This window comes from Cajanus cajan, chromosome 1 (genome assembly GCF_000230855.2).
Source record: "Cajanus cajan strain Asha chromosome 1, NIPB_CcT2T_4, whole genome shotgun sequence".
NCBI lineage: Eukaryota > Viridiplantae > Streptophyta > Magnoliopsida > Fabales > Fabaceae > Cajanus > Cajanus cajan.
This window is the reverse complement of record NC_138517.1, coordinates 8,676,791-8,695,321: the sequence shown is the minus strand read 5'-3', so window position 1 is coordinate 8,695,321 and position 18,531 is coordinate 8,676,791. Positions and strand designations below refer to the sequence as shown.

The window sequence follows — 18,531 nt, the reverse complement described above, 5'->3', positions numbered from 1 at the left end:
TTTTATTCTTTAGCGATCATATAAATGACCATTATTTTTTTTATCAGTATTTAAATAATGACTAGTGTATCTAGGGTTGCTAATACTATTACCAACATTTATATAAAATGTTGGTAAAGACCCATTAAATTGTCCGGAAAACTTATTTTTTTAGTGGCAATTCTAGCTAGTAGCTATTTTAAAGGCCATTAAATTAAAGTTATTTTTTTCAGAGTTAATCACCTATACACTGTCAGTGTAAAGTTTTTTACACTGGCAGTCAATCAGAGTCGTTAATAGTGCCTTTTTTACCTTTTTTATTTTAATTTAATTAAATGAGCAGATGAAAAGATACTATTAACGGCTCTGATTGACTGCTAGTGTAAAAAAACTTTACATTGGAAGTGTATAGGTGATTAACTCTTTTTTTCAATTGTCTCATTTCCATCCATTTAGTGACTTTTATCTATTGTTAGTAAAACTTTAAATAATTTATTCCTATAATTTTCTTTTCTAAATTCATAACTTATATACTTTTTTATCTCTAGTCGATGTGAGACTTGTAAGATGAGGATTGTCTTCTATTTATACATTTTTTAATTGTCTTGTCTCTTAAGAGATGTGAGACCTACAAGGTAAAAGTTGTTCTCTAATTGTTTTATAGCACTATTGAACTTTGTAATAGTGGATAATTTGATACCAATTTAGAATAGTGAATTAGGAGCAGTGTTTAAAAAAACGGACCGAACCGGCCGGTCGGACCGGTTGGACCGGGAATCGGTGGTCCAGCCGGTCCGAACCTTAAGTTGGATCGGTTATGCAGTCGACCCGTTTCAAACCGGATTGAACCGGTCAATTTTCCGGTTCAACCGGTGAACCGGTGGGTCAAACCGGTTCAACCATTTTTATTTTTATTTTTTTAAGGGACCATAAACCACAAAAATAATAATGAAAATTGAATCTCTTAATGGAAGAACAAAGATTCTTATTAAATATAACAATGACTATTTGTTCTAATGTATTTGTTTATATAATATACAACTTAAATAACTTTTATAGCATATTATTAATTTTATATTATATATTTAATAATATAATATATATGTAGATATTACATATATTATTTTGTGATATCAATTGCAAGCATATTATATATGTATATATTATTTATATTTTTAATTTGTATTAATATACAGTTTAACATGTAATTTTTTATATATTTTTTTACAAAACAAAAATAAAAATAATTTTAAATAAGATAGAAAAATTGAAATTTAAAATAAGATATAAATTTATTAAAATTTATAAGTATAAAATATATTTAATATGAATATTTTTTTAATAAAAATAAATAAAAACCGAGTCATGCGGTTCAACTAGTGACCCACCAGTTCAACCTTTGACCCACTGACCCAGTACCTTAACCGGTTCGATGACCGGTCCGGTTTTTAAAACTATGATTAGGAGTCTAACTCAACCCTACAAAATAATCTTGTAAGGTGATAGTTATTACTCACTTATATACTCTTTAATTATCTTATCTCTAATCGATGTGAGACTTAAGTTTTTTTCAATAAATAATTGTCGCTAATAGTAAACTTTAGTATAATATAAATGCATTTTTAGTAGCTATTATATATTAGTCATTAATATTTTTATTATATAATTAAATAGAGATAATTAAATTATTATCATTAAATAATTATCGTTAATAATAAATTTTGTTGTAGTGACATCAGCCACGCTACACCCGTGCCTTTTTTTACCCTAATTTCCTTCATCAACATCCTAATTTTTTAGGCCTCCTTCAACATATTATCAACACAATACATATTCCATAGAAGCATATAAACTTTGTCATCATTTGGCTCAAGTTCAATTACATTTTTTCCTAAATCTTGTGCTATTTGAGCCATGCTCAAATCACCACTCCACTTTCTTTAACTTCTAAAGTCTCAAGGAAATCATTCACAAGACACATGTGGTAGGTGCATCTAGAATCCATAACCCAATTCCTTTGCATTTTTTATGTTGATACCATTAACACCCCTACACTCTCATAACCATCTAAAACAACAAAGACATGGAACTCTTCGATTCCTTGCCTTCTTGCTTAGGACAATCTCTCTTGTAATGACCAGTTCTATGACAAATATAACATCTAAGCTTGAACTTTGTGTTGCTCTTCCATTTTGATGTAGACTTCTTTCCCTTAGGTCATTTCTTCTCATTCACCATTATCCTTTGTCTTCAATTTTTGCTTATTTTGAAGTTCCTTAGTTCAAATTAAGGTTTGAACTTCATCCAAGGAAATGGCTTGTTCTTTTCCATATAGAATATCCTTGAAATGTTCAAAGAATTTTGGTAAAAAGTTGATTAGGAGCAAAGCTTTATCCTAATCTTCAAGTTTCACCTCAATATTTTCCAAATCATCAAGAATCTTATTAAAACCTCCAAGTTGTTCTTGAACCAATCTTGCTTCTATCATCTTGAAAGAGAAAATTTGTTGCTTCAGACATAACTGGTTTGCCAAAGACTTTGTCATGTATAAAGATTCTAGTTTGACCCACATGGAAGCAATTGTTTTTTGTCTTGCAACCTCCCTCAGGGTCTTATCACCTAGACACAAGCTGACAACACTTCTTGCCTTATCAATCATCTCGTTCTTCTCTTTCTGTGATAAAGATTCAAACATTTTTGCCTAACCCTTCAAAGCTTCTACAACTCCCTATTGTACCAAGACAGCTTCCATCTTTATCTTCCATAACCCAAAGTCATCGTTCCTTAATTAAAAACTTCTCGATATCATACTTTGTTATTCCTGTGATTTAGTCTTTCTTTTTTCTTCCTTTTTTCCCCACAGACTGTGCCTCTTGTTGGTTTTAAAATAAGAAAGAAAACAAACAACAATAGACCTTATGCAAGAACAAATAAAAAAATGTAGAAACAAGAAAATCCATTAAGAACATAAAAATATAAATGCAAAAAACATAAAAGTAAAATGTTAAAGATTGAGAGAAGAAAACACAACAAATTTACATGATTCAACCAATTTGGTTTATATTCACGAGAGAGAGTAAATTTCACTAGTTGAACACCAATATCAAGTCTCTACAACAAAACAATTTCTTGTTCTTCTCAAAAATCCCTTGATTTCTCTAACTAGTTCTTTGTTCCTCTCTACATATCTTCTCAACTCTTCACACTCATACTTAGTACTTTGCTCTCAAGCTTTCTCTCTTTGCATCGCACTTAGAAAAGATCCTCAAATAGGTGTGTGTGTGTGTGTATGTATATATATATATATATATATATATATATATATATATATATATATAATTATAAGGACCCAAGACACTAAGACTAATTATTATAAAAAAGAGATAATAAACTCATAAGACTAACGAAGACATACTAAACCCATTGGACTAATGAAGATAGACTAAATGTACATTCTACCCATCAGACAAATGAACACAGATTGAACCTATAAGAATATACAAATGAAAGACTTCACAGAACATACTCATGATAGATTAAATTTTGAGTTATAATCAACAATATTTAATTAAATGAATAATCATCAAAAAAAATTCTACTTAAATACAACCTAAAAATAAATACGTGACTCAGAATTGCTAAATTATAAGAAGGATGAAAATTGAAAATATTGCAAAATTGAGAGTTTAAAAAATATTAAGCTTTAAAAACCAAACTGCAAATTATTCCTATTAATTAAAAAGTCTAGAGTGTTTAGATAATGGAGATTGTTAGAGATGATGGGACATCTTGAAGACTCCTGAAGATTGTTTTAGTTTTGATGATGTATTATATAGATGTTGCTTAAGCCTATGCAAAAGGATATTGTAATGATTGTAATAGATATAGGCATGTGTGTGTGTGTGTTTGTTTATGTTTGATGATGGTGATGAATGCTTAATTCAAGAACTAATCAATTTTTTTAAGAAACCGAGAATTTGATTTTTTTTTTTAGTATTTCCACATATAAACATAAAGTAATAGATTATCATGAAAAGGTAATTTACTATCAAGTGTTTAAACATAGAAATATGACTTGATTCAAACAATAGTTTTCAAGGTAATATTATTAATCAATTACTATTTAGGGTAATAAATTACCAAGTCTGTTACTGGAAAAGGATATTCAAATGTCCTCTGTATTAATAGATTACCAAGTTTATTACTGAAAAATGATTTTTAAGTGTTTTTTGAGGTAACATATTACCAAAGTTGGTAATAAATTAAAATAGACTCTCTTACTTGAAACAAGGCTAAAGAATCAAAATTTTCATCGGAATAATTGATTACCACATGAGATAATCGATTATCTGAAACTCAATTTTGGGTCTTAGAAAGCTCGGGATAATCGATTATCATATCCCGTAATCGATTACCTTGGTAGTTTTGTGTTCTTGGTTCAATTTTAAAGAGCTAGTAACAAATTATCCTATCAGGTAATAGATTACCTCTATTATTACTCTTTATAACTGAATCACATCTTGCACTTTATATACCTATCTTTTATGAAATTAAAAAAGAACAATTAGATATTTTTTTTTTAAAAAGAACATTAGAGAAAAAGATTACTTTCATAAATAAGAATCAAGGCTGATCAAAGAATTTTTCTGAAATATCAAAAACTACAAAGATAGAACATGAGTTCTTGAAGGAAGAAATTCAAGAAGTGTATTCAATTTGAGAGATCAATATCTACACAAAATTAGGTGATATCTTTATGATCTTTAACCTGTATTTTCATTTTGAATGGTGTATCTCTTGAGATAGTGTGTCTCAATAAGAGATCTTGAAATCTTGAGTGAGATTTCTCAAGTAATTTCTGTGGGGTACAAAAATTTGTGTTTTTTCAATCTTGTGGTGTCAAGATTGATGTATGTTTATATTCTTGTAATATTGTGTGTGCATGGTGTTTGTATACAATATTATAGTGAATGATTTTTGATTTAGTGGGATGCTAAATCAGAGAAAACTGGATGTAGGCCAAGTAGATGATTGAACCAGTATAAGCTTTTGTGTTCTTAATCTCTTTAAGAATCTTGATAATTTCTTGATTAAAGAATTCAAAGATTTGTGAGATATGATATTTCAGAGAAAACTGGATGTAGGCCAAGTAGATGGTTGAAGTATAAACTTGTGTTCTTAATCTCTTTAGGAATCTTGATAATTTCTTTATTAAAGAATTCAAAGATTTGTGAGATATGATATTTCAATTATTGTATATACTCTAAATATTATTCTTGTAATTGAAACTGATTTAAGAAATTGGTAATATAAAATCAACCTTGATTACAAGTGACTGTTTCACTGCATTAACTTTAATATTCTTATACATTGGTAATGAACCTTGTAATCTACTATTATTTGTTAAATCAAATTGAGTAAATGTTGAGTTTTAGATATCTTGGTAGGTTTTGATCAAGAATTTTTTTAAATTAGAGTCATCTTGGGATAAAATCTATTCAACCTCTCTTCTAGATTCTAGTTAACTAGGACCAACATAGAGGATATATATATGAATGGTAAAAAAAATTAATTAATTAATAAAATTATACTAGAAGGTGGAGACTGAGGACTCTTCGATTTATATTAAGGATCCACTAAATATGAAAATAAGCAAATATACTTTATTAAAGGCATGGTGATGGTTGTTGAGCCTACCATGTGAGCCCAAACCTAATAAGATTAGTATAAATAGTATCAAATATGGAGAGAGAAGGTAGGTTACTTGGCATTTATAGAAGCATTAATTGCATTGATTGTCTAAAGTCGAAGACTAACCTAGACATTGGAATATCTTTTTGTTGGTACCCTTTTTACCCTTTTCGAATAGATATGTTTGAAGAGTGATGAAGAGGACGAAGACCAAGAAGAAGGACTAAGAAAGAGACGAAATTGTTGATATACCCTCGTGCAGGTACAAAAATCATCTTCAAAGTTAAGTTGTCTATTCCTGTGCACTCCCTCAATCTATTTTAGATTAAATATATTAATATTTAATATTTATTAAATAATTCTTTCAATCTTTTTTTATAATAACACTTGTTAAGCAATTAATTCACAAGAATTAAGAGAAAAAAAATCTAAGTTAGTCAATAGCATTAAGTTTATCGTAAATTTACGAAGAATATCAAGACATTAGTTAAGAGTCAAAAGTGAATTTTTTTTTTATTTTCAAAATTGTAATAGTAGATTCCAATTATTGATTCCTAATTGGTATCTTAAGGGTGGTTAATTTTAATTGATATATTTGTTAGCTTAGCTGTCAATTACGTGATCTTAGGAGTTAGTTACTCCTTGATTCTCTCAATTAGTTTCTGATTGTAATCTTTTCATATTATTGTGATTGATTCGGTTATATTGGATAATACAATCACATGTATATAAGTAACTCGAATTAATGACAATACTAAGGGTTTTTTTCCCAAAATTGGCATGGTATCAAGAATGATTGATCCTAGGGCTGTGTTCTAAAGATCAAAAGCTTAAATGGCAGATGAGAGCACGAGGAATGAACTTAAGGCATCCTTTAACATCTTAGAGGACCTCGTGTAGTCTCTAGCTGCTACCATTGCTAAAGTCCTAGCACAGAACTAGTTTACTCCACAAACCAATTCACAAGAGTTAGACAACAACACAATTAACATAAAACTTGACAGATCCAATTATGGTTTATGGTCTCAGGTGGTTGAACCCTAGAGTGCTATCAAACTACAATCAAGCAAGTGTTATCATATAAAAAGACAACTTATTTATTTTCCTTCTTAATTGATCTATTACATGTATGTTCAATGCATCCCTTATTTATTGCTTTTGAATTTATTAGGGATGGCACGAATGTAAAAGGATATTTGCATGGTCATTGATTAACAACTTCCACCAGTATTTTAGCTACACTTTGAGATATGAAATTTGCTTTGTAAATTACGATAATGGACTCAAAAGATATCCTAAACTCTCAACCATTTGGTTTAAGAATTTTCTGCAACACAAAAATGTTACGGGTGTATTTGGGTTACTGTTCCGTTGAACATGACCCACTTTTTTTTCAATCCATCAGTATTGTTGCTTCTCCATTTTGTGTTTTGGAATGCGTAAATGAACGTTTGATGTCTTTCTAACAACAATTCAAATACACACTACATATGATACTTCGTATTAAGAAGATGAATTTCATTAATAATGTATAGGGTGTCTAAATATTATAATATCAAGCACATGACTCAATGTTCAAACTTCAGTTTTTTTAAGTATGAAGAATTATGTCTAAGATCCACATATATGTATGATAGTGGATTTTATATATAGTGTTCAGCAATGTGTTGCTTCAACTTTGATTTCTAAATAAATATTTTAAAGTAAGGTAAAAGAGTAGATCAACAAAATGGTTAATTTCAAACCATCATCTGCCAAATGAATGCTCAAAACTCCAAAATCGATTAAAAATTTATGAAGCATAAAGCAAGACATAGTTGAAAAGGGAATAATCAAGTTGTAACTAGTTAGATTGAAAAGATGAGAAAAGAATCACCTTAAACTATCAAAATTACATAAGGTAGGGAAAAAAAATCTTACCTGCTAAGAATCGTATATGGAATGAGATATGAGGGTTTAACCATGTGAACAGTCAAGAATGCCTAGCCAGTTACACAAGGAGAATATATACTTAAATTTTCTATAAAAAAAATAATTGTCTAAAAGAATAAATATACAAACTCTATTAAATTTGACTTGCCACATGTTTTAAATTACGTGACTGGAAACATGTCTCTTTCTGCATCACAAAGATAAATCGTTCAGACTTTTGTTAATTGAAATCACCATATTTCTCTAGGATCAAAGGGATGAGATGGATGCAGAAATTCTAGTTTCGTGGTCCAGTTTTCCTTTATTTGCTTCATCAAAGACTTCTACCATAAGTGATTTTAAAAATGATATGTTTATGAGTGCTCCTTGATTCTTTTTAGCAAGTGGCAAAGCTCTGCACTAACTTGAAGCAATGTGTCTTCAGCAAAGAATTCTTGAACAACACCATTAACATCGACCACACTACACCCGGGCCTTTTTTTGACCCTCCCTTCCTTCATCAACTTCCTTATCTCTGAGGCCTCCTTCCACATATTAGCAACACAATACATATTCCATAAAAGCATATAAACTCCACCATCATTTGGTTCAATTTCAATTACCTTCTTTCCTGCTATTTGAGCCAAGCTCAAATTCCCATGAACAGAGCAAGCAGTGAGTAATGATCTCCATATAGTAGCATCCGGGTTAATTGGCATCATCTCAATCACTTCTTTTGCATCTTCCAGAAATCCAGCGCGGCCAAGAAGATCCACTATGCATCCATAATGCTCAATCTTCGGCTTCATATAATGGCACTGAATCATTCTATTGAACAACACTTTTCCCTCCACAACTAATCCAGCATGGCTACAAGCAGTTAAAACTGACAACATGGTTACCTCATTTGGGGTAACCCCTGATTCTAACATCCGAGAAAATGCCTCCAAAGCAAGGTGCCCTTCCCCATGATAAGCATACCCTGATACCATTGTAGTCCATGAAAACACATCCTTCTTCAAGATCTCATCAAATATCCTTACAGCTAAGTCAAGCCTTCCACTTTTGGAGTACATATCCATCATAGCATTGCTCACTGCAACATCCAGCTCCAGGCTCATCTTCTTAACACAACCATGTAAACACTGACCAAAATCAAGAGCCCCAACATCAGCACATGCCGAGAGCACCGCCACGATCAAATCCGCACAAAGACGAGGTCCTCCATCATCAGCTCCCATCCGCTTAAACATCTCAAAAGCCTGAATTGGAGCTCCTCCCTTGACACATCCAGTAATCATAGCCGTCCAAGAAACCAAATTTCTCTCAGGCATTGCATCAAACACTTCACGGGCACAATTCAGATTGTTACACAACATGTACCCATTGAGCAAACTAGTCCAAGAAAACACATCCTTGAACCCCATCTTCTCAAAAACCAAAGTAGCCATTCCCATCACCCCATTTCTACAGTACATGTCGATCAAAGCATTACCCACAACTGGGTTTTCATCCAAACAATTCCTCAACACCATTCCGTGAACAACCCTCCCTCTAACCAAATCCTTGCAGTGCCCACAAGAGGATAAAGCTGCAACAATGAGGAAGCTATCAGGTCTAAGACCAATATGCAGGCAACGGGAAAACGCTGAGAGGGACTTGGAAGGAAGACCAGAATGAAGGTAGAGGTTGAGGAGGCATGTCCATGATACTATATCTGGACCCTTAATCTGATTGAAGACCCTCTCTGCTTCTTCTGTTTTTCCAACATTCTTGTAACTTTGAAGCAACCTGCATGACAAAGTTTGTTGGACATTTCGGAAGTTTAGGAATCCTAGTGTCACACACTGCGCATGGATTCGCTTAAGCTGGTCCAGGCTTGCACAACTGTGCAGTGTTCTTTGCAAGGATGCGTAGTTCATCAAAATAAAACTGGATCATAGATTCATAGTTCATCCGTTAGAAGTTAGAACATTGAAATTTGTACATTAAAAACACAAAAACACGACTCACCTCTAACGTACTAGAATTTGGTTATACTCTTTTATTTTATTTTATTTTTTTTATTAATTCCTATTCTTATAAATTTTTATTCTTTTAAAATGACATCATTATTTATTGGAGATCTAATTTACAATAGTAATACAATCTAAGTAGTATATATAATTTAAAATAATTCTTATCTTACCATTCAGGATTGAGTTAAATCTAAATCGATATTTTAAAATAATGTTAAATTTATCTTAAAATGATATTAATTATTGTTGGGAGGTTTTCGCTTTTGTACCACATGCAAATATTCATGAGTTAAATATCTTATGACTGAGCAGTGATAATAATAATCTTCATTTGTGATTCTCGTGTTAAAATCTCACAATTAATTCTTTTAAACGTCCCAAGGATTATTAGACAAGGGTGTGCAATGCCATGCCCCTTTATCAACCCCCAAAGACCAAAGTGGAAACACATAGTACCCCACTCCTGGCTCCAAAGGGTTCCCTTGCTTATCAACCACTGGCTCAGGTTCTGCTGCTAGTAGTGGCTATGTTTAGGGTCATTAGAAGGGGAAAACATAGGGTGAGTAATTGATGCACTGGAATCGCAACCTTCAATGTTTTTGTCACTCAGATTGAGGCAAAATGGCTAATGTATTATGTGTATGATTATGACACTTGTGTTACATATTTCATAATGCATCATAATAAAGTGCTGCACGAGGTGAAACTTTTGCATGGGGGTGCTTCAACCAAGTTTATTTGGTGTTTTTTTTTTTTTTGTTATGGATAGAATTATGTTATAGAAAATTTGGGTCATGTTGCACGAGCTTATTAGTTTTAAATTTGCTTATTATTGGTTGTGGATATAGTATAATATAGACATTTTGGGTTTTCTTTATATTAAATTTGCCACGAGTATATATAGCATTAGTGTGGTTAATTTAAAATAAGATTTTCACAATATAATTGTGGAGCTGGAGTGCAACCGAGATGTTTACTCGACAAAAGCTTTGTTAAAATTGAAACTTCACGTACGTGCTAGTGTTTATTTTCGGATAAAAAGAGGAAGTTATCGATCTTGTCAATTGTTATATCCATTTATCGTTTTATCCTCGTCCACATGGAAGATAATTGGTAAAAGAATTTTTGAAAGTTACATGGTTGCGTTGGCTGAGCCTAGTTTGAAATTTGATGAACTTAATTTTGTTTTTATCCTTTGTTTTTTTATCTTTATATGACGAATTCTTCCTTTGTTCTTGCCTTCTAGTTCTAGGCACAAAGTGCTAACTAAACTCAAGAAGAGTCGATCATGCTTAGCCTCGAGTTACTTGGCAAGCTATGTTGCTCTTTTATACTTCAATTAAGGCAGAATTAGAAAAAACATGTTACAAAATATGGAACCCAAAAACTTGAGACATTTGGTACAAGCAAAATAACTAAATTTCATTTCCCTTGTTAAAACAGAGAGAGAAAGATATTATTGTTTGCAAATCTTAAAACAGAGACAAGGACAACGACTGTTTCTGTTGTGAGACATGCGAACCTAGAAAACTAAACTCCTTGCAATTCCTTCACACAGCCACAGCAAAAAAGAGCTGCATTGCCTTGCACTCTTGTGGCCTATTATTCCAAGTCATAACCCCTCTTACTATGACTAGAAATTATCAGGTAATTCATGATCCTATCAAATTACTACATGACATGACATGCAATTTAAATTTTTTTTATCAGAGAAAAAATTTAAAAAAACACTCTTATTACATGTCATGCAGAGAGACTAGTTAAAAATCATGCATAACAGAACCACCTGATAATCCACAAAAGGTACCAAGTACCAACCAAACTAGACAATGCTAAAAGCCTGATTCTTCTCATGATTCACGGAGGCCTTCTGGAACCTGACATAGTAAGGCTCAATGTTATCTCCCACAGCCATAACTTTTGTTCCATCAGTATCCACAAAAGTGCCCACAGGAGCACAGAGTGTTCCAGGCACACTGGGGCAGAACTTGAAGCTGTAGATCTCATAGGCATGCTCCCCTTCAAGCCTCTCAATCTTGAACTTGCTAGTGATGTCATTGGGGTTCCCATCAGCGCTCACAAACCAGAACCCTGCACCTTCCTTCCTCAGCCTCCACACGTTTGACTGGACGCAGATTGTGCTCACAGGGAAGTCAACTTTGAGGTCAGTGAGAGTTGGAATGTAGTCAAAGCCCGGTGCAGAGAATGTGAGAGGTAGGCCTATGAATGAAGGGTCACGGATGACGTCAAGAGGGCATGTCTTGTTCCTAGTTGGGCCCAGTGAGAGGCCCCCTTCGTCGGCCCAAAGGGGGAAAACGTAGTACCCCACTCCTGGCCTTAAAGGCTCACCTTGCTTGTCAACCACTGCCTCTGGCTCTGCTGCTAGGAGTGGATGTGTGTTGAGAGCCAAGAGGAGGGAGAGACATAGGGGAACTGCCATGGAAAACTTCATTGTGTTTGCTTATGTGATTCAGGCTAGTGTGTTGTGTGGATGTCACTTGTGTTGCATGTCTCTTGATGCATCATTATATAGTGCTGTCAGCTGTGTGAGGTCCCATTTGGACTAAGGATTTCTTTTTTATAATAATATTGGTACAAAGTATCATTATTAAAAATTCTAATTAATCTCAACTAGATTATGAATGTATGTGGATATTCCATTTTTAATATAATTTATTTCATATTTAACATTAAAATTTGAACTCTATACTATTTAGTTAAAATTATAAATCGTTATTACTTATATCAACTGATGTTAATTGTGCATTGAAATAGAGCCTCTCCCAGCATTTGGATTAAAGATAGTGTAACCAAGTTTCTTTGTTATGTATGATAAAGGAATTTTTAATTTTGGAATTTTTCCATTGGTTCTAGTATAAATAAATAAAGATTTTTTTAAAGTGAGGTTTTATGTTTGTCTTATAAATAAATATATATATATATATATATATGATAAAAAAAAGTTTTACTAAAAAAAGGTTGGACGAATTTCTCTTGTCGAGATTAGTATTTAAAAAAAATTAGATATTTTTTATCAATTGAATAAAAAATAATTTTGAAATTTGGGTTGTGAAACACGAGGTTATTGCATTTAAATTGGCATTAAAAAATATTTGATGTTAAGAAGTAAGATGATACTGGATAACTACGAAGATATATAATTGTTGATCTGTACTGGTTTTTTGGTCTATATTATATTTGACCCGAGGGGCACGAGTGGTTTATTTAAAATAAAAGTTTGAAGATCTGCGGAACGTTGGGATAGAATTGTTGACTTGGTGTGGGACCGAGGTGTTTACTCTACAAAAAACATTATTAAAAATGAAACTTCACGTGTTTGTTTTCAGATAAAATAAGAAGGTATCTTTTCAATTGTTATAGCAATTTTTTGTTTTATCTCCTCATACACGTGGAAGAGAGTTGGTACAAGAAATTATGAAACTTACACAGTTGTGTTGTCTCTGAGCCTATTATGATTTATGAAATTGTGATCAAGTTACTTTTATTTCCTTCTTTTGTTCCTGTTTTTTTTTTTTACGAATTCTTCTTTTGTTCTTACCTTCTAGTTCTAGTTCTTCAATTTTGTGTGTAGGTGTAGGTACACGCTGGTGCATGTATAAATTAGTAGTGATATTCAAATTTAATATTTAGTGTGGTTAAATTATGTAAAAGTTTCTCCTTATAGAAAATTAAATAAAAATAATAATACATAGGAGCATGAATCTTAATTTTTTTTTTTAAATATTGGAAGTGATAACTTAGTAAAATTTTGAACAATGTCGTTATCGCATAAAGTGTGAAAACAATGCAAACAGAATTATAATACACAGAGCAACTACTCGTCCACTAATATTAACCTTATTTTATAAACATTAACCGATCACACACAAATCCAAGCTTAAATTGAATTTAACAAAGTTGTTCCATGCATGTATAACAATCTGGAATCACCTAAACTTATTCATAAATTATAATCAATTTTCCCCTATTTTACACCATCAAATCATCAAAACTTATTAATAATACGACTTTTAAGATACTTATTGTAAAAGTTAACAAACTTACCATGCATGATAATTTGGATGACAACAAAGCCTATTTTCTCTTTTTTAATTTATTATAGATGATCATGAAATTAAAAGCATTGGTAAAAAAAATGCTTCATTTTTCACCAGAGGTATAACAAATATCAGAGCTTATTTTTAGCTCGTCATGGAGTTGGTATGAAGGTAATGATATTAGTTAAAATCGAAATTCAAGTTTGTTAAATGCAATTTTCCTGACAATCCTGGACGGATTTATCATCCAAGTTCTCACAATTCATCCCATTCAAGCTTTTCGTAAATTTTTCTCCAAGCTTTGACCATTCACTTCGAATATGTGCTTGGTTTTTCTTGGCAACTTCCAACTCATTTCTCAAGTGAGGCACTTGTTCCCTCAAATCATCTCTTTGTGCTTTGAGAATCTTTGCTTCTTCGAAAACTTCCCTTTTCCTCTTAGTACTTGTTATCCTAGCCGTTTGAAAAACAGAAATGTTAGCTTTAATTGCATTTATTTGCTCTTCAAGCTCTTTCTTTCTTTTCTCCAAACATGATAACTGGTTGCTTAACTCATTCTCTAAGGACAAAACTTCCTTGAACTCGTTCTTGTTAGCTTCAAGATTTTCTTCTAGTTTATCCGCTTTCGAGATGTTGGTGCTGGCAGAGTCTATTTTCCTACTAGCATCGTTGTAGTCGCAACTCCAGCGAGTGAATTCTCTAGAAACTTCTAATATCAACAACCTCATTTCTGCTGAGATTCCATCGTCTGCAGACAACTTGGAAAGGTATTCTATGGCAGATTTGATGGTACTAGATTGTCCAGTATGCAATAGATCAGAGAAGTCTTTGGAGAGAAGGTCTTGCAGTGTTTTCAAAGCTTTCTTAGTCTCTTCACAAGGTGTGGTGTTGGATGATTCAGTAATGACTGTGGTATCTTGGGAAGGTGACATAACTGGGGTCTCGGCATCGAGAGAAGCATAAAATGCTTTCATTTCTACATCATCGAGAGTCAGTTCCCCTTGATTCTTGGGAGACTCAATGCTAGACAGCACAATAGAGGAACTAGTTTTTGGATGTAGTTCTTGTATGGGACTGGGCGAATTTTCAATGGATGCAATAGCAGTTGGAGCTCGAATAATTGAAGTCTGACAATAACTCGGGACTTGTGATTCAGGTTCAACCTTCAATGGGCGAACCATAAGCACTGTGTTTAATCCAGAATCTACAAAATAAGAAAAAATATAGTGGTGGTAATGAAAGGTAATCCAAATGTGTTTTCTATGAACAATTGGTAAAAGCATGCACAGCCACATTCCAATTGGAAGAAATACAAAATGTAATTACAGAACACAGGACAGGAAATCAAGTTTCTAAAGCTGCTACCATAGATATAGCAAAGAATTACTCCTTACCAAATATTATAATTTAGCATTAAAGCCATTAGTAAATGTTGTCTAAATCAATCTCTTACTCTACCATGGCTACCATGTGTTGCATTAGTTTGTAAACTACCAAGTTGTAAGGGTGACTTAAGGCAGACAACAACATAACAGACTCATGTGCATGTGATCAACTATACTTGAAAGAAAAGCTCTGAAATATAACCACTTGATGCTATGTCCTTTGCAATTTTTTAAACCTTTTCAATCGTTAATAAGTCAAGTTTTTATTTGGGTCTATCTACCACAAAATATTATAATGAAACTTGATCAGCTATATGGCAGCTAAATGAGTCAAGAAAATTGGTAATACATCAATTTGGGGGAACAAAGATAATGCTTACCTCTGGCACTACCGGAACCTCTAAGACACACTGAAGACATTGAATCTTGAGTAATAATATCCAGTGGTTTAGGACGCCTAGGGCATATCATCAAATGACGCTTTAAATGAGAAGTTCCACAGTTATCTTGCAACAGTTTTCCACAGTGCCTGCACAGAACTTTGCTGCCTTCATTTGTTTGAATTCGCTGCATTTCTTCCCATACTTTAGAAGTCATTTTTGGGCGCTTGGAATTATTGCAATCTTCATATTCATAATCTATCTCAATGTTTGTTGTATTCTCATTTGTCATTTTATCCTGTTAAACAAATATCAACTAAACTTAGCAAAGCAATTCATAATTTCAAATACAAAAGACATTGCTTACACAAATAGAAATGGGTTCACATAGGCCTGAACACTGGCATCTACTACACATCGAAAACAACAACCAAGCCTTTAAACACTGGCATCTTTATATTTAAATAAAGCAAACTCAACCGCTCAGTATTTTAGTTAGTAGTCACAACCAAACCAAGAGATCTTACATTCTGTAACAATTAAAGAAAAGGGAAAAAAAAAATAAAGGAAGAGAGAGATCTTATATGATGCAATACAAGAAGAAGCAGAAGAGCTTTCAAATCGTGTAAGGCCTAATCTTAATGATTCCAACTCTTAAGAAATTGAACCATTGACCATCCGGCTTACCACTGTGAATTATGAAATTGTGCAAGTTAAAGCCAGTAAATTATGCTACAGAGGCAATCCTGTTCAAGATATGGTTGAGCTCTTAACATACACGCACCTATTTCAAGAACAGAAATTCAAACCTTGGTTTGCCACATTGTGAGGGACTAGCCCTTCGATTAGAACCAATTTCCGTCAGTTGTCTCTAATCTCTAACACAAGATAAATATGCAAACAGCAACTAGACCTTAATTGTTTGCTACAATACAAACATGGTTTTCCCAATTTGGTTTATTATCCAGAGTATTTGTATCTTATCATCATCATTATTTTTAAATAAAACGATAATCTCTTAATTAACAATTATAATTCCATCGATAACCCTTTTTCATCTTTTTCATTTTGAATTTCTTCAACATAAACTCAAATTCTCTCCACTCCACTCAAATTCCTACAAATACCAAAACTTCCGCTTACTTTTCAACTTTTCAATTTCAAGTTCCACAGATCTCAACCACACAAAAATTAACTAAAAAATCGAAAGTCCTCTATTACATCCTCTAACCATTGAAATTCAATTTAAAACACGAAGCCCAGAACAAAGAATAACGGGCCTCGCGTCAATTTGGCAACCATGTATTGAATGAAAGAAAAGTCGTGATTGTAGTGTGAAAAAAATTAAAAATTGATGAACCAAAATATACAAAGTTATGATAAGAATCGGTGAAAGACGTGTTTAGTGTTACCTGATTGTGCTGTTACACGAAGCGTGCCGAAGGTGGTTGCTAGCGTCAATGAAAGTTCAGAGAGAGCGAAGCAGCAGAAAGAGACGGAAACTGTTTGAACCGGAGACAAGGGACTAAGAACAGAATCTCGGGTATGTAAGTTTCGGACTGAGCCCGGACGGGCTATGCGGTCACTGATTCAGGCTTTGAGCCCATGGGCCGGAATTTTAATGAGGCCAGGAAGAATTAAGGGTTTTTTGTTATCTGTTATAGGAATTAAGGGTTTTGTTTAGATAGTGTTGTTTGTTGAGTATTTGACTTAAGAAAAAATGATATTTAGTACGAATTTTGTATTTTAGACTTAATTGCACATTCATTCTTTTATTTTTTTAATTTTAATCTATATAATTTTATTTAATTTTTAATTTGTATAGTTTAAAATAAATCTTTTGGTTCTAATTTCAATCATTTTTAATCATATAATTTAATATAAATATTTTTAGTTTTTATATTTATAAATTTTTTAATTTTTTAGTCTCTATCGTTAAATTTTTTTTATAATATTTCATTTTGACATGAATACATGATAATGTTTTTCTTAGGTAAAAAAATATTTGAACAATGAATATCGCAGTTAAGAATAAGAATAGATTAAGCTTTAAACAATATGACTTGACTTATTTAAAATCTAATCTAACTTAACTTATTAAATAAAAATGTTGGGTTTAGATTTTTTTTAAAATTTATTTATTTTTTAAAAAAAATAAGCTTTAAACTTATAAAAAAAATTGTTAGACATGATAGATTAATCTATTTATCTATATGATATAGTAAATAAATAAATAAATATATATATATATATATATATATATATATTTCATGATTAAAAATTTAATTAAATAAATAATTTTGTAAATACAAATAATCAAACTATCAATATTTTTACATTTTTATTATATTTTACATTTTACATTTCTTCTTTGTACGAAATCAACAAATCAAAAATAAAAAATCTAGTAGTTGCATTTTGGTTTTTTTTTTTCCTTTATGGTCATAGTTGATTATTTAAAATACTTCAAATGAGATATATGAAATATTTTTTAAAAATTATAAGATTATATTTTTTCATTAAAATTTGTACATGAGTGTAAGTTAGTGTACATGAATATGTATGAGTTATCCTTCAGTTAATTTTTTTTTTCTTATTTTAAACTCTAAATTTTATTAATAATAGAGTAAAATATTTTTTATTATAGAAATTAAAAAAGAAAACTTATCATACAAATTAAAAAAAGGTTTGCACATATTTTTAAAAATATAGTTATTGACTTATTAAAAGATTTATCTTAAATTATAAAGACTAAAAATAATTAAAAAAATAAATATAGAGACTAAAAAATTTTATTTTAAATATAATGACATTTAAATTTTAAAATTATATATTTTATCATTCAACTTTTATACATTAAGTCACCTTATTAATTGAGTATATGATGTTAGTAGATCATTGACACTTTGAAGCATGTCTACATGACAAAAGAAATTCCTTAAATTTAAGCACCATATATCATATAAAATATACTTGCAAGTGCTTATGTATTAAAAAATAATTTATTTACATTACCACATCAATACAATATTAAGTCTCAACTTTTATTGTTAGTGTTCAAAATTAAATTTAACTCAGATCAAAAAAATTAAAATCAACCAAAAAAATG

The 18,531-nt window shown here is 31.5% G+C and overlaps 3 protein-coding genes across 3 annotated transcripts; all 3 read right to left on the bottom strand.

Moving 5' to 3' along the window:
* Window positions 1-7,487: 7,487 nt before the first annotated feature.
* LOC109796448 (pentatricopeptide repeat-containing protein At2g20540) lies at window positions 7,488-9,620 on the bottom strand. Its single transcript, XM_083074162.1, has 2 exons — window positions 9,254-9,620; window positions 7,488-9,172 (listed from the first exon to the last, which is right to left on the bottom strand). The coding sequence occupies exons 1-2, from the start codon at window positions 9,501-9,503 to the stop codon at window positions 7,956-7,958; spliced, it is 1,467 nt and encodes a 488-aa protein (XP_082930288.1). The 5' UTR covers window positions 9,504-9,620; the 3' UTR covers window positions 7,488-7,955.
* A 1,375-nt stretch (window positions 9,621-10,995) lies between these two features.
* LOC109797491 (miraculin) lies at window positions 10,996-12,112 on the bottom strand. The gene has a single exon (XM_020357544.3). The coding sequence runs from the start codon at window positions 12,049-12,051 to the stop codon at window positions 11,422-11,424; it is 630 nt and encodes a 209-aa protein (XP_020213133.1). The 5' UTR covers window positions 12,052-12,112; the 3' UTR covers window positions 10,996-11,421.
* A 1,622-nt stretch (window positions 12,113-13,734) lies between these two features.
* Window positions 13,735-17,048, bottom strand: LOC109797070 (uncharacterized). Its single transcript, XM_020356974.3, has 3 exons — window positions 16,835-17,048; window positions 15,423-15,720; window positions 13,735-14,861 (listed from the first exon to the last, which is right to left on the bottom strand). Exons 2-3 carry the CDS (start codon window positions 15,712-15,714, stop codon window positions 13,864-13,866), a joined length of 1,290 nt encoding a protein of 429 aa, XP_020212563.1. The 5' UTR covers window positions 15,715-15,720; window positions 16,835-17,048; the 3' UTR covers window positions 13,735-13,863.
* Between the last annotated feature and the right edge of the window lie 1,483 nt (window positions 17,049-18,531).

Bases quoted from the DNA above. Each gene is read 5' to 3' on its own strand.
- LOC109796448 (XM_083074162.1), bottom strand. From the start codon at position 9,503: ATGAACTACGCATCCTTGCAAAGAACACTGCACAGTTGTGCAAGCCTG. The intron at 9,173-9,253 runs GTCTTCCTTCCA...TCATTGTTGCAG, and splicing joins CAACCTCTACCTTCATTCTG to CTTTATCCTCTTGTGGGCAC.
- LOC109797491 (XM_020357544.3), bottom strand. From the start codon at position 12,051: ATGAAGTTTTCCATGGCAGTTCCCCTATGTCTCTCCCTCCTCTTGGCT.
- LOC109797070 (XM_020356974.3), bottom strand. From the start codon at position 15,714: ATGACAAATGAGAATACAACAAACATTGAGATAGATTATGAATATGAA. The intron at 14,862-15,422 runs GTAAGCATTATC...CTTATTTTGTAG, and splicing joins AGGTTCCGGTAGTGCCAGAG to ATTCTGGATTAAACACAGTG.